At 45.3% G+C, this 12,074-nt stretch overlaps 1 protein-coding gene across 1 annotated transcript in view; it reads right to left on the reverse strand.

Annotated features, from left to right (window-relative positions):
* Positions 1–8,252, reverse strand: part of LOC129134435 (uncharacterized) — a 52,570-nt gene extending 44,318 nt beyond the window's left edge. The window contains exon 1 of the mRNA XM_077172786.1: positions 8,124–8,252. Within this exon, the coding sequence (XP_077028901.1) occupies positions 8,124–8,154 (31 nt within the window). The 5' untranslated portion in view covers positions 8,155–8,252. The remainder of the gene's footprint in view (positions 1–8,123) is intronic.
* Positions 8,253–12,074: the final 3,822 nt, after the last annotated feature.

Genomic DNA, 12,074 nt, shown 5'->3' on the forward strand with positions numbered 1-12,074 from the left:
AAAAATTAAAATAATTAAGAATAAAAATGGAATTAAAATATTAAAAAAATGTTTTAAAATATTGAAATTTTTTTAAAAGGAGAAGAAAAATATTAAAAATATTTCAATTATTTGAAATATTTATTATTTATAATAAAAATAAAATAAAAATAAAAATAAAAATAAAAATAAAAATAAAAATAAAAATAATAATAATAAAAATAATAAAAATAATAAAATAAAAATAAAAATAAAAATAAAAATAAAAATATTAAAAATAAGAAAAATAAAAATAATAAAAATAATAAAAATAAAAATAAAAATAAAAATAAAAATAAAAATAATAAAAATAATAAAATAAAAATAAAAATAAAAATGAAAATGAAAATAAAAATAAAAATAATAAAAATAATAAAATAAAAATAAAAATAATAAAAATAAAAATAAAAATAAAAATAAAAATAAAAATAAAAATAAAAATAATAAAAATAATAAAAATAATAAAAATAAAAATAAAAATAAAAATGAAAATAAAAATAATAAAAAATAAAAATAAAAATAAAAATAAAAATAAAAATAATAAAAATAATAAAATAAAAATAAAAATAAAAATAATAAAAATAAAAATAAAAATAATAAAAATAATAAAAATAAAAATAAAAATAAAAAATAATAAAATAAAAGTAAAAATAAAAATAAAAATAAAAATAAAAATAAAAATAAAAATAAAAAATTAATAAAAATACTAAAATAAAAATAAAAATAAAAATAAAAATAAAAATAAAAATAAAAATAAAAATAAAAATAATAAAAATAATAAAAATAAAAATAAAAATAAAAATAAAAATAAAAATAAAAATAAAAATAATAATAATAATAATAATAATAATAATAATAATAATAATAATAATTTAAAATAATTTATTATTAATTAATAATTAGGGGCAGAAATAATGAAAAGGAAAATTAAAAGGAAATGAAAAATAATTTTGAAATAAAAATTAAATTAAAATTTAAATTTTAAAAAGGGAATAAAATGAAAAAAATGAAACATTTAAAAATTAAAATAAAGGGAAAAAGAAAAATTGGGATAGAAATGAAATAAAAATTCTTTATTAATTATTAATGAGGGGGAAATGAAAGGAAATGGAAAAGAAAAGAAATTTAAAATAAGAAGGAAATGAAAAGTTCTTTTTATAAGAAAATTAAAAATAAAAATTAAAAATTAAAATTAAAATTAAAAATTAAAATTAAAAATAAAATTAAAAATTAAAAATTAAAAATTAAAAATTAAATTTAAATTAAGAATAAAAATTATAAATAAAAATTAAAAATAAAAATTAAAAACAAAAATTAAAAATAAAAATAAAAAATTAAAATTTAAAAATAAAATTAAAAATAAAAATTAAAAATTAAAATTAAAAATTAAAACTAAAATTCAAAATTAAAAATAAAAATTAAAAATTAAAATTAAAAAATTAAAATTAAAAATCAAAATTAAAAATAAAAATTAAAAATTAAAATTAAAATTAAAAATTAAAAATAAAAGGAAAAGGGAAAATTGGGATGGAAAGGAAATTTAAAATTATTTTTAATTAATAATTAGAGGAATTGAATGGAAAAATTGAAATGGAATTAAAATTAATTTTAAAATAAAAAAGGAAATTAAAAATTTTTTACATGAAATTAAAAAATTAAATTGAAACATTTTAAAATTAAGGGGAAAAGGAAAAATTGGGATAGAAGGGAAATAATTTTTTTATATTAAATTATAATAATTAAAAATAATTTAAATAATAAAAATATTTTTATTATTTAAAATTTTTTAAAAAATTAATAATTAGGGGCAAAATTAAAGAATAAAAGAAAATTAAAAAACGAAAAATGGAAATAATTTGAATTTAAAAGGAAACAAAAAGGGAATATTTTGAGAGGAAATTAAAATAAAAGAAATTAAAATTAAAATTAAAATGAAAATGAAAATTGAAAATTTGGGGAAAAAAAGGAAATTAAAATTATTTATGAATTAATAATTAGGGGGAAATGAAGTAAAGGAAAATAGGAAGAAAATTGAAAATAAAAATAATTTTGGAATAAAAAATGATCATTTTTTAAATGGAAATAAAAAAGAAAAGGAAAATCATTAAAAATTTGGAATATAAAGGAAATTTAAAATAATTTAAATAAAAATGAGGGGAAATGAAAGGAAAATAGAGAAAAAATTGGAAATAAAATTAATTTTAAAATAATTTTAAAATTTAAAATTTTTGAAATAAAATTTTTATTTTAAAATTTTTATTTTTAAAAGAAAATTAAAAAAAGAAGAAAAAATTAAAATTAAAATTAAAATTAAAATTAAAATTAAAATTAAAATTAAAATTAAAATTAAAATAAATTTAAAAGGGAAAATTTGGGCTGGGAAGGAAATTAATGATGATTTTTAATTAATAATTGGGGGAATTAATGGAAATTAATAATTTCAATTATTGGGAAATTAAAGGGAATAAAAAGAGATGGGAAAAAATGGGAAAAATGGGGAAAATTGGGAAAAAAAGGGAAAAAAATTGGGGAAAAATGGGGAAAATGGGGAAAAATTGGGAAAAATGGGGAAAAATGGGGGAAAATGGGGGAAATGGGGAAAAATGGGGAAAAATGGGGAAAAAATTGGGGAAAATTTGGGAAAAAAATGGGGAAAATTGGGGGAAAATGGGGAAAAATGGGGAAAATGGGGAAAATGGGAAAAAATGGGGGAAAATTGGGAAAAATTTGGGGAAAATTTGGGGAAAATTTGGGGAAAAATGGGAAAAAATGGGGAAAAATTGGGAAAAATTGGGAAAATTGGGAAAAATGGGGAAAATTGGGAAAATGGGGAAATGGGGAAAAATGGGGGAAAATGGGGAAAATTGGGGAAAATTTGGGGAAAATTTGGGCAAATTTGGGGTGGGAGGAGGAAGAGGAGGGGTTGGGATGAAGGGCAGGAAATGAGGGGAAAATTTGGGGAAAAATTTTGGAAAATTGTGGAGGGAGGAGGAGGAGGAAGAGGAGGAGGAAGAGTTGGGATGAAGGCTGGGAAATGAGGGGGAAAATTGGGGAAAATTTGGGGAAAATTTGGGGAAAATTTGGGGAAAATTTGGGGTGGAGGAGGAAGAGGAGGAGTGGGGATGAAGGGCAGGAAAATGGGGGGGAAAATTGGGGAAAATTTGGGGAAAATTTGGGGAAAATTTGGGAAAATTTGGGGCGGAGGAGGAAGAGGAGGAGTGGGGATGAAGGGCAGGAAAATGGGGGGAAAATTGGGGAAAATTTGGGGGAAATTTTGGCAAAATTTGGGCAAATTTGGGCAAATTTGGGGTGGAGGAGGAAGAGGAGGGGCTGGGATGAAGGGCAGGAAAATGGGGGAAAATTTTGGGAAAATTTGGGGAAAATTGGGAAAATTGGGGTGGAGGAGGAGGAGGAAGAGGAGGAAGAGCAGGGGGGGAAATGGGCACAAAAATGAGAGAAAAAAGGGAAAAATTGGGAAAAATGGGAGAGAGGAGGAAGAGGAGGGGTGGGGATGAAGGCTGGGAAATGAGGGGGAAAATTGGGGAAAATTTGGGGAAAATTTGGGAAATTTGGGGTGGAGGAGAAAGAGGAGGAAGAGGAGGAGGGGTTGGGATGAAGGGCAGGAAATGAGGGGGAAAATTGGGGAAAATTTGGGGAAAATTTGGGAAAATTTGGGAAAATTTGGGGAAAATTGGGGAAAATTTGGGGAAAATTTGGGGAAAATTGGGGAGGGAGGAGGAAGAGGAGGGGTTGGGATGAAGGGCACGGAATTGAGGGGGAAAAATTGGGGGAAATTTGGGGAAAATTGGGGAAAATTTGGGGAGGAGGAGGAAGAGGAGGGGTTGGGATGAAGGGCGGGAAAATTGGGGAAAATTGGGGAAAATTTGGGGAAAATTGGGGAAAAATTGGGGAAAATTGGGGAGGGAGGAGGAGGAGGAAGAGGAGGAAGAGCTGGGGGAAAATGGGCACAAAAATGAGAGAAAAAAGGGAAAAATTGGGAAAAAATGGGAGAGAGGAGGAAGAGGAGGAGGAGTGGGGATGAAGGCTGGGAAATGAGGGGGAAAATTGGGGGAAATTTGGGGGAAAATTGGGGAAAATTTGGGCAAATTTGGGAAAAATTTGGGGTGGAGGAGGAAGAGGAGGAGTTGGGATGAAGGGCTGGGAAATGAGGGGGGAAATTGGGGAAAATTTGGGGGAAATTTGGGCAAAATTTGGGCAAATTTGGGGAAAATTTGGGGTGGAGGAGGAAGAGGAGGGATTGGGATGAAGGCTGGGAAATGAGGGGAAAATTGGGGGAAATTTGGGAAAAATTTGGGCAAATTTGGGCAAATTTGGGGTGGAGGAGGAAGAGGAGGAAGAGGAGGAGGGGTTGGGATGAAGGGCAGGAAAATGGAGGGGAAAATTGGGGAAAATTGGGGGAAATTTGGGAAAAATTTGGGCAAATTTGGGGTGGGAGGAGGAAGAGGAGGAGTGGGGATGAAGGGCATGGAAATGGGGGCAAAAAGGGAAAAATTGGGGAAAATTGGGGAAAATTGGGGAGGGAGGAGGAAGAGGAGGAAGAGGAGGAGGGGTTGGGATGAAGGGCACGGGAATGAGGGGGAAAATTTGGGGAAAATTTGGGGAAAATTTGGGCAAATTTGGGCAAATTTGGGGTGGAGGAGGAAGAGGAGGGGTTGGGTTGAAGGCTGGGAAATGAGGGGGAAAATTTGGGGAAAATTTGGGGAAAATGGGGGAAAATTTGGGCAAATTTGGGGTGGAGGAGGAAGAGGAGGAAGAGGAGGAGGGGTTGGGATGAAGGGCAGGAAAATGGAGGGGAAATTTGGGGAAAATTGGGGAAAATTTGGGCAAATTTGGGGCGGAGGAGGAAGAGGAGGGGTTGGGATGAAGGGCAGGAAAATGGGGGGAAATTTTGGGAAAATTTGGGGCAAATTTGGGCAAATTTGGGGTGGAGGAGGAAGAGGAGGGGTTGGGATGAAGGGCAGGAAAATTGGGGAAAATTTGGGAAAATTTGGGGAAAATTTGGGCAAATTTGGGAAAATTTGGGGTGGAGGAGGAAGAGGAGGGGTTGGGATGAAGGGCGGGAAATGAGGGGGAAAATTGGGGAAAATTTGGGCAAATTTGGGGTGGAGGAGGAAGAGGAGGGGTTGGGATGAAGGGCACAGAAATGAGGGGGAAAATTGGGGAAAATTTGGGGAAAATTGGGAAAATTGGGGAGGGAGGAGGAGGAGGGAGAGGAGGAAGAGCAGGGGGGGAAATGGGCACAAAAATGAGAGAAAAAAGGGAAAAATTGGGAAAAATGGGAGAGAGGAGGAAGAGGAGGGGTGGGGATGAAGGGCGGGAAATGAGGGGGAAAATTGGGGAAAATTTGGGGAAAATTGGGGAAAATTTGGGCAAATTTGGGGTGGAGGAGGAAGAGGAGGGGTTGGGATGAAGGCTGGGAAATGAGGGGGAAAATTGGGGAAAATTTGGGGAAAATTTGGGGAAAATTTGGGCAAATTTGGGGTGGAGGAGGAAGAGGAGGGGTTGGGATGAAGGGCAGGAAAATGGGGGAAAAATTGGGGGAAAATTTGGGAAAATTTGGGGGGCAGGAGGAAGAGGAGGAGTGGGGATGAAGGGCACGGAAATGGGGGAAAATTGGGGAAAATTTGGGCAAATTTGGGCAAATTTGGGGCGGGGGAGGAAGAGGAGGGATTGGGATGAAGGGCAGGAAATTAGGGGGAAAATTGGGGAAAATTTGGGGAAAATTTGGGCAAATTTGGGGTGGAGGAGGAAGAGGAGGGGTTGGGATGAAGGGCATGAAAATGGGGGGGAAAATTGGGGAAAATTTGGGGAAAATTTGGGGAAAATTTGGGGAAAATTGGGGAAAATTTGGGGTGGAGGAGGAAGAGGAGGGGTTGGGATGAAGGGCAGGAAAATGGGGGAAAAATTTGGGGAAAATTTGGGAAAATTGGGGAGGGAGGAGGAGGAGGAAGAGGAGGAAGAGCAGGGGGGAAATGGGCACAAAAATGAGAGAAAAAAGGGAAAAATTGGGAAAAAATGGGAGAGAGGAGGAAGAGGAGGGGTGGGGATGAAGGCACGGAAATGAGGGGGAAAATTGGGGAAAAATTGGGGAAAATTTGGGGAAAATTTGGGGTGGAGGAGGAAGAGGAGGGGTTGGGATGAAGGGCAGGAAAATGGGGGAAAAAAGGGAAAAATTGGGGAAATAGGGAGGGAGGAGGAAGAGGAGAAGGAGGAGGAAGAGCAGGGGGGGAAATGGGCACAAAATGAGAGAAAAAAGGGAAAAATTGGGAAAAAATGGGAGAGAGGAGGAAGAGGAGGAGTGGGGATGAAGGCTGGGAAATGAGGGGGAAAATTTGGGGGAAAATTTGGGGAAAATTTGGGGAAAATTTGGGGAAAATTGGGGAAATTTGAGGTGGAGGAGGAAGAGGAGGGGTTGGGATGAAGGGCAGGAAAATTGGGGAAAATTTGGGGAAAATTTGAGGAAATTGGGGAGGGAGGAGGAGGAGGAAGAGGAGGAAGAGCAGGGGGAAAATGGGCACAAAAATGAGAGAAAAAAGGGAAAAATTGGGAAAAATGGGAGAGAGGAGGAAGAGGAGGAGTGGGGATGAAGGCTGGGAAATGAGGGGGAAAATTGGGGAAAATTGGGGAAAATTTGGGGAAAATTGGGGAAAATTTGGGGTGGAGGAGGAAGAGGAGGGGTTGGGATGAAGGGCAGGAAATGAGGGAAAATTGGGAAAAATTGGGAAAAATTTGGGCAAATTTGGGGCAAATTTGGGGAAAATTTGGGGTGGAGGAGGAAGAGGAGGAGGGGCTGGGATGAAGGGCGGGAAATGAGGGGAAAAATTGGGGGAAATTTGGGAAAAATTTGGGCAAATTTGGGCAAATTTGGGGTGGAGGAGGAAGAGGAGGAGGGGTTGGGATGAAGGGCAGGAAAATGGGGGAAAATTTGGGGAAAATTTGGGGAAAATTGGGCAAATTTGGGGCGGAGGAGGAAGAGGAGGAAGAGGAGGAGGGGTTGGGATGAAGGGGAGGGAAATGAGGGAGAAAATTGGGGAAAATTGGGGGAAATTTGGGAAAAATTTGGGGAAAATTGGGGAAAAATTGGGGTGGAGGAGGAAGAGGAGGGGTTGGGATGAAGGGCAGGAAAATGGGGGAAAATTTTGGGAAAATTTGGGGAAAATTTTGGGCAAATTTGGGGTGGGAGGAGGAAGAGGAGGGGTTGGGATGAAGGCTGGGAAATGAGGGGGAAAATTGGGGAAAATTTTGGGAAAATTGGGGAAAAATTGGGGTGGAGGAGGAAGAGGAGGGGTGGGGATGAAGGCTGGGAAATGAGGGGGAAAAATTGGGGAAAATTGGGGAAAATTTGGGGGAAATTGGGGAAAATTTGGGGTGGAGGAGGAAGAGGAGGGGCTGGGATGAAGGGCAGGAAAATGGGGGAAAATTTGGGAAAATTTGGGCAAATTTGGGCAAATTTGGGGCGGAGGGGGAAGAGGAGGGGTTGGGATGAAGGCTGGGAAATGAGGGGGAAAATTTGGGGAAAATTGGGGAAAATTTGGGGAAAATTTGGGCAAATTTGGGGTGGAGGAGGAAGAGGAGGAAGAGGAGGAGGGGTTGGGATGAAGGGCAGGAAAATGGAGGGGAAAATTGGGGAAAATTTGGGGGAAATTGGGGAAAATTTAGGGCAAATTGGGGAAAATTTGGGGAAAATTTGGGGAAATTTGGGGCAAATTTGGGGTGGAGGAGGAAGAGGAAGGGCTGGGATGAAGGCTGAGGAAACGGGGCCAGAAAGTCACGGCGGGGAAAGGAGGAAGAGGAGAAAAGAGGAAGAGGAGGAGCCCAGGAATTGGGGGGGAAAAGGGGAAAATTGGGGAAAAATTGGGAAAATTGAGGAAGAGGAGGAGGAGGAGGAGGAGCGGGGATGAAGGGCAGGGAAATGGGGGGAAAAAGGGGAAAATTGGGGAAAATTGGGGAAAATTGAGGAAGAGGAGGAAGAGGAGGAGGAGCGGGGATGAAGGGCAGGGAAATGGGGGGAAAAAGGGGAAAATCGGGGCCAGGCTGAGGAGGAGGAGGAGGAGGAGGAGGAGGAAGAGGAGGAGGAGGCTCACCCAGGAGAGGGAGGAAGCTCGGCTGCGCCATGGCCCTGCCACTGTCACTGGCACTGTCACTGTCCCCTCCTTGTCACTGTCCCCTCCCTGGCACTGTCCCCTCCTTGTCCCTGTCCCTGTCACTGTCCCCTACCTGGCACTGGCGCTGTCCCCTCCTTGTCCCCTCCTTGTCCCCTCCTTGTCCCCTCCCTGGCACTGTCACTGTCCCTGTCCCCTCCTTGTCACTGTCCCCTCCCTGGCACTGTCCCCTCCCTGTCCCCCCCCTGTCCCCAGAGTGGCGCCATCCCCTTTCCTGTCCCTGTCCCCTCCCTGTCCCCCCCATTCGTGTGTCACTGTCCCCTCCCTGTCCCCATCCCTGTGCCACTGTCCCCTCCCTGTCCCTGTCCCCTCCCTGTCCCCATCGCTGTCCCCTCCCTGTCCCTGTCCCTGTCCCTGTCACTGTCCCCTCCCTGTCCCCAAAGCGGTGCCATCCCCTCCCTGTCCCTGTCCCGGTCACTGTCCCCTCGTGTCCCCTCCATCCCTGTCCCTGTCACTGTCCCTGTCCCCTCCCTGTCCCTGTCCCTGTCCCCTCCCTGTCACTGTCCCTGTCCCTGTCCCCTCCCCATCCCTGTCCCCTCAGTGTCCCTGTCACTGTCCCCTCATGTCCCCTCCATCCCTGTCCCATCCCTGTCCCTGTCCCCTCCCTGTCCCCATCGCTGTCCCCTCCCTGTCCCTGTCCAACCCCCGTCCCTGTCCCTGTCCCTGTCCCTGTCACTGTCCCTTGCCTGTCCCCGTCCCCTCCCTGTCCCTGTCCCCTCCCTGTCCCTGTCACTGTCCCTGTCCCTGTCCCTGTCCCCTCCCTCTCTCTGTCCCCCCCCTGTCCCCAAAGTGGCGCCATCCCCGGCCCTGTCCCTGTCCCCTCCCTGTCCCTGTCACTGTCCCTGTCCCCTCCCTGTCCCTATCGCTGTCCCCTCCCTGTCCCTGTCGCTGTCCCTGTCCCCTCCCTGTCCCTGTCCCTGTCCCCTTGTGTCCCTTCCATCCCTGTCCCCTCACTGTCCCTCCTTATCCCTGCCTGTCCCTATCAGTGTCCCCTTCCTGTCCCTGTCACTGTCCCCTTCCCATCGCTGTCCCCTCCCTGTCCCTGTCCCCATTCCTGTCCCCTCTCTGTCCCCTCCATGTCCCTGTCCCTCTCCCTATCAGTGTCCCCATCCTGTCCCTGTCACTGTCCCCTCCCTGTCACTGTCCCTTGCCTATCCCTGTCCCCACCATGTCCCTGTCCCTGTCCCCTCCCCATCCTTGTCCCCCCCATTCCTGTGCCACTGTCCCCTCCCTGTCCCCATGGCTGTCCCCTCCCTGACCCTGTCCCTGTCCCCTCCCTGTCCCTGTCCCTGTCCCTGTCCCCCCCATCCCTGTGCCTCTGTCCCCTCGCTGTCCCTGTCCCTGTCCCTGTCCCCTCCATTCCTGTGTCCCTGTCCCCTGTCCCTGTCCAGCCCCTGTCCCCTCCCTGTCACTGTCCCATCCTTGTCACCTCCCTGTCCCTGTGTCCCTGTCCCTGTGTCCCTGTCCCTATCACTGTCGCCTTCCTGTCCCTGTCCCCTCGCTGTCCCTATCACTGTCCCCTCCCTGTCCCTGTGTCCCTGTCCCTGTGTCCCTGTCCCTGTCACTGTCGCCTTCCTGTCCCTGTCCCTGTGTCCCTGTCCCTGTCACTGTCCCCATCCCTGTCCCCATCCCTGTCCCTGTGTCCCTGTCCCTGTCACTGTCCCCATCCCTGTCCCCATCCCTGTCCCTGTGTCCCTGTCCCTGTCCCATCCTTGTCACCTCCCTGTCCCTGTCCCCTCCCTGTCCCTGTCACTGTCCTTGTCCCCCCATCCCTGTGTCCTCATCCCTGTGTCCCCATCCCTGTCCCTGTGTCCCCATCCCTGTGTCCCCATCCCTGTGTCCCCGTCCCCGTCCCTGTGTCCCCATCCCTGTCCCTGTCCCCATCCCTGTGCCCCCTCCCTGTCCCTGTGTCCCCATCCCTGTGTCCCCATCCCTGTCCCTGTGTCCCCATCCCTGTCCCTGTGTCCCCATCCCTGTCCTTGTCCCTGTGTCCCCTCCCTGTCCCCATCCCTGTCCCCATCCCTGTCCCCATCCCCGTGTCCCCATCCCTGTCCCTGTGTCCCCATCCCTGTGTCCCTGTCCCTGTCCCTGTGTCCCTGTCCCTGTGTCCCCATCCCTGTCCCTGTGTCCCCGTCCCTGTCCCTGTGTCCCCATCCCTGTCCCTGTGTCCCCTCCCCCTCCCTGTCCCCCTCCCCCCCCGTCCCCTCCCCCCCCGTGTCCCCGTTTTTGGCGGGAAAAGCGGAAGCGGGAGTTGCGACACCGCGGTGACGTCACGGGGGGGGGGGCGGGGCCGGCTCTTGCGACACTTGGGGACATTCCGGGATGGGGGGGGAGGGGACACGGGGACACCGAGGGGGGGACAGAGAGGGGGTGGCACTGAGGGTGACACTGAGGTGAGGGTGGCACCAGGGTTGGGGACACCGAGGTGGCACCAAGGTGAGGGTGGCACCAGCCAGGGTGACACCGGGGTTGGTGACACTGAGGAGGTGACACCGAGGTGAGGGTGGCACCAGGGTTGGTGACAATGAGGAGGTGGCACCAAGGTGAAGGTGACACTGAGGTGTGGGTGGCACCAAAGTCGGTGACACTGAGAAGGTGGCACAAAGGTGAGGGTGACAGCAAGGAGGAGGTGACACCAAGGTCAGGGTGGCACCAGGGTTGGTGACAATGAGAAGGTGGCACCAAGGTCAAGGTGACAACAAGGAACGTGACACTGAGGAGAAGGTGGCACCAAGGAGGAGGTGACATCGGTGAGGGTGGCACCAAGGTGAGGGTGGCACTGGTGAAGGTGACACCAAGACCAAGGTGACACTGAGGACATGGTGGCACCAAGGAGGAAGTGACACCAGGGTTGGTGACGCTGAGGAGAAGGTGGCACCGAGGTGAGGGTGGCACCAAGGAGGAGGTGACACTGAGGTGCAGGTGACACCAGTGAAGGTGGCACTGAGGACATGGTGGCACCAGGGTGAGGGTGGCACCAGGGTTGGTGACAATGAGAAGGTGGCACCAAGGTCAGGGTGGCACTGGTGAAGGTGGCACCAAGACCAAGGTGACACCAAGGAACGTGACACTGAGGAGGGGGTGGCACCAAGGAGGAGGTGACATCGGTGAGGGTGACATCGGTGAGGGTGGCACTGATGAAGGTGACACTGAGGTGAGGGTGGCACCAAGGAGGAGGTGACACCAGGGTTGGTGACAAGGAGGAGGTGACACCGAGGGGAGGGTGACAGCAAGGAGACGGTGACACCAAAGTCGGTGACACTGAGGCGAAGGTGGCACCAAGGTCAGGGTGGCCCCAAGGAGGAGGTGACATCGGTGAGGGTGGCACCAAGGTGAGGGTGACACCAAAGAGGGGGTGGCAGCCATGAGGGGACACCAAAGTTGGTGACACTGAGGTGCAGGTGACACCAGTGAAGGTGGCAGTGAGGACATGGTGGCACCAAGGTGAGGGTGGCACCAGGGTTGGTGACAATGAGGTGACACAAAGGTGACGGTGCCATCGAGGCGAAGGTGGCACCAAGGAGAAGGTGGCACGAAGGAGGAGATGACACCAGGGTCGGTGACAATGAGAAGGTGACACAAAGGTGAGAGTGGCACTGAGGTTGGTGACAATGAGAAGGTGGCACCAAGGTGAGGGTGGCACCAGGGTCGGTGGCCCTGAGGTGACACCGAGGGCAGGGTGACAATGAGAAGATGACACCAGGGTTGGTGACAATGAGAAGGTGGGACCAGGGTTGGTGACAATGAGGAGGTGACACCAAGGAGGAAGTGACAATGAGGAGGTGACACTGAGGTCAGGGTGACAATGAGAAGGTGGCACCAAGGGCAGGGTGACACTGAGGAGGTGACACCAGGGTCGGTGACAATGAGGAG

This window comes from Agelaius phoeniceus (assembly GCF_051311805.1).
Source record: "Agelaius phoeniceus isolate bAgePho1 chromosome W unlocalized genomic scaffold, bAgePho1.hap1 SUPER_W_unloc_1, whole genome shotgun sequence".
Lineage (NCBI taxonomy): Eukaryota > Metazoa > Chordata > Aves > Passeriformes > Icteridae > Agelaius > Agelaius phoeniceus.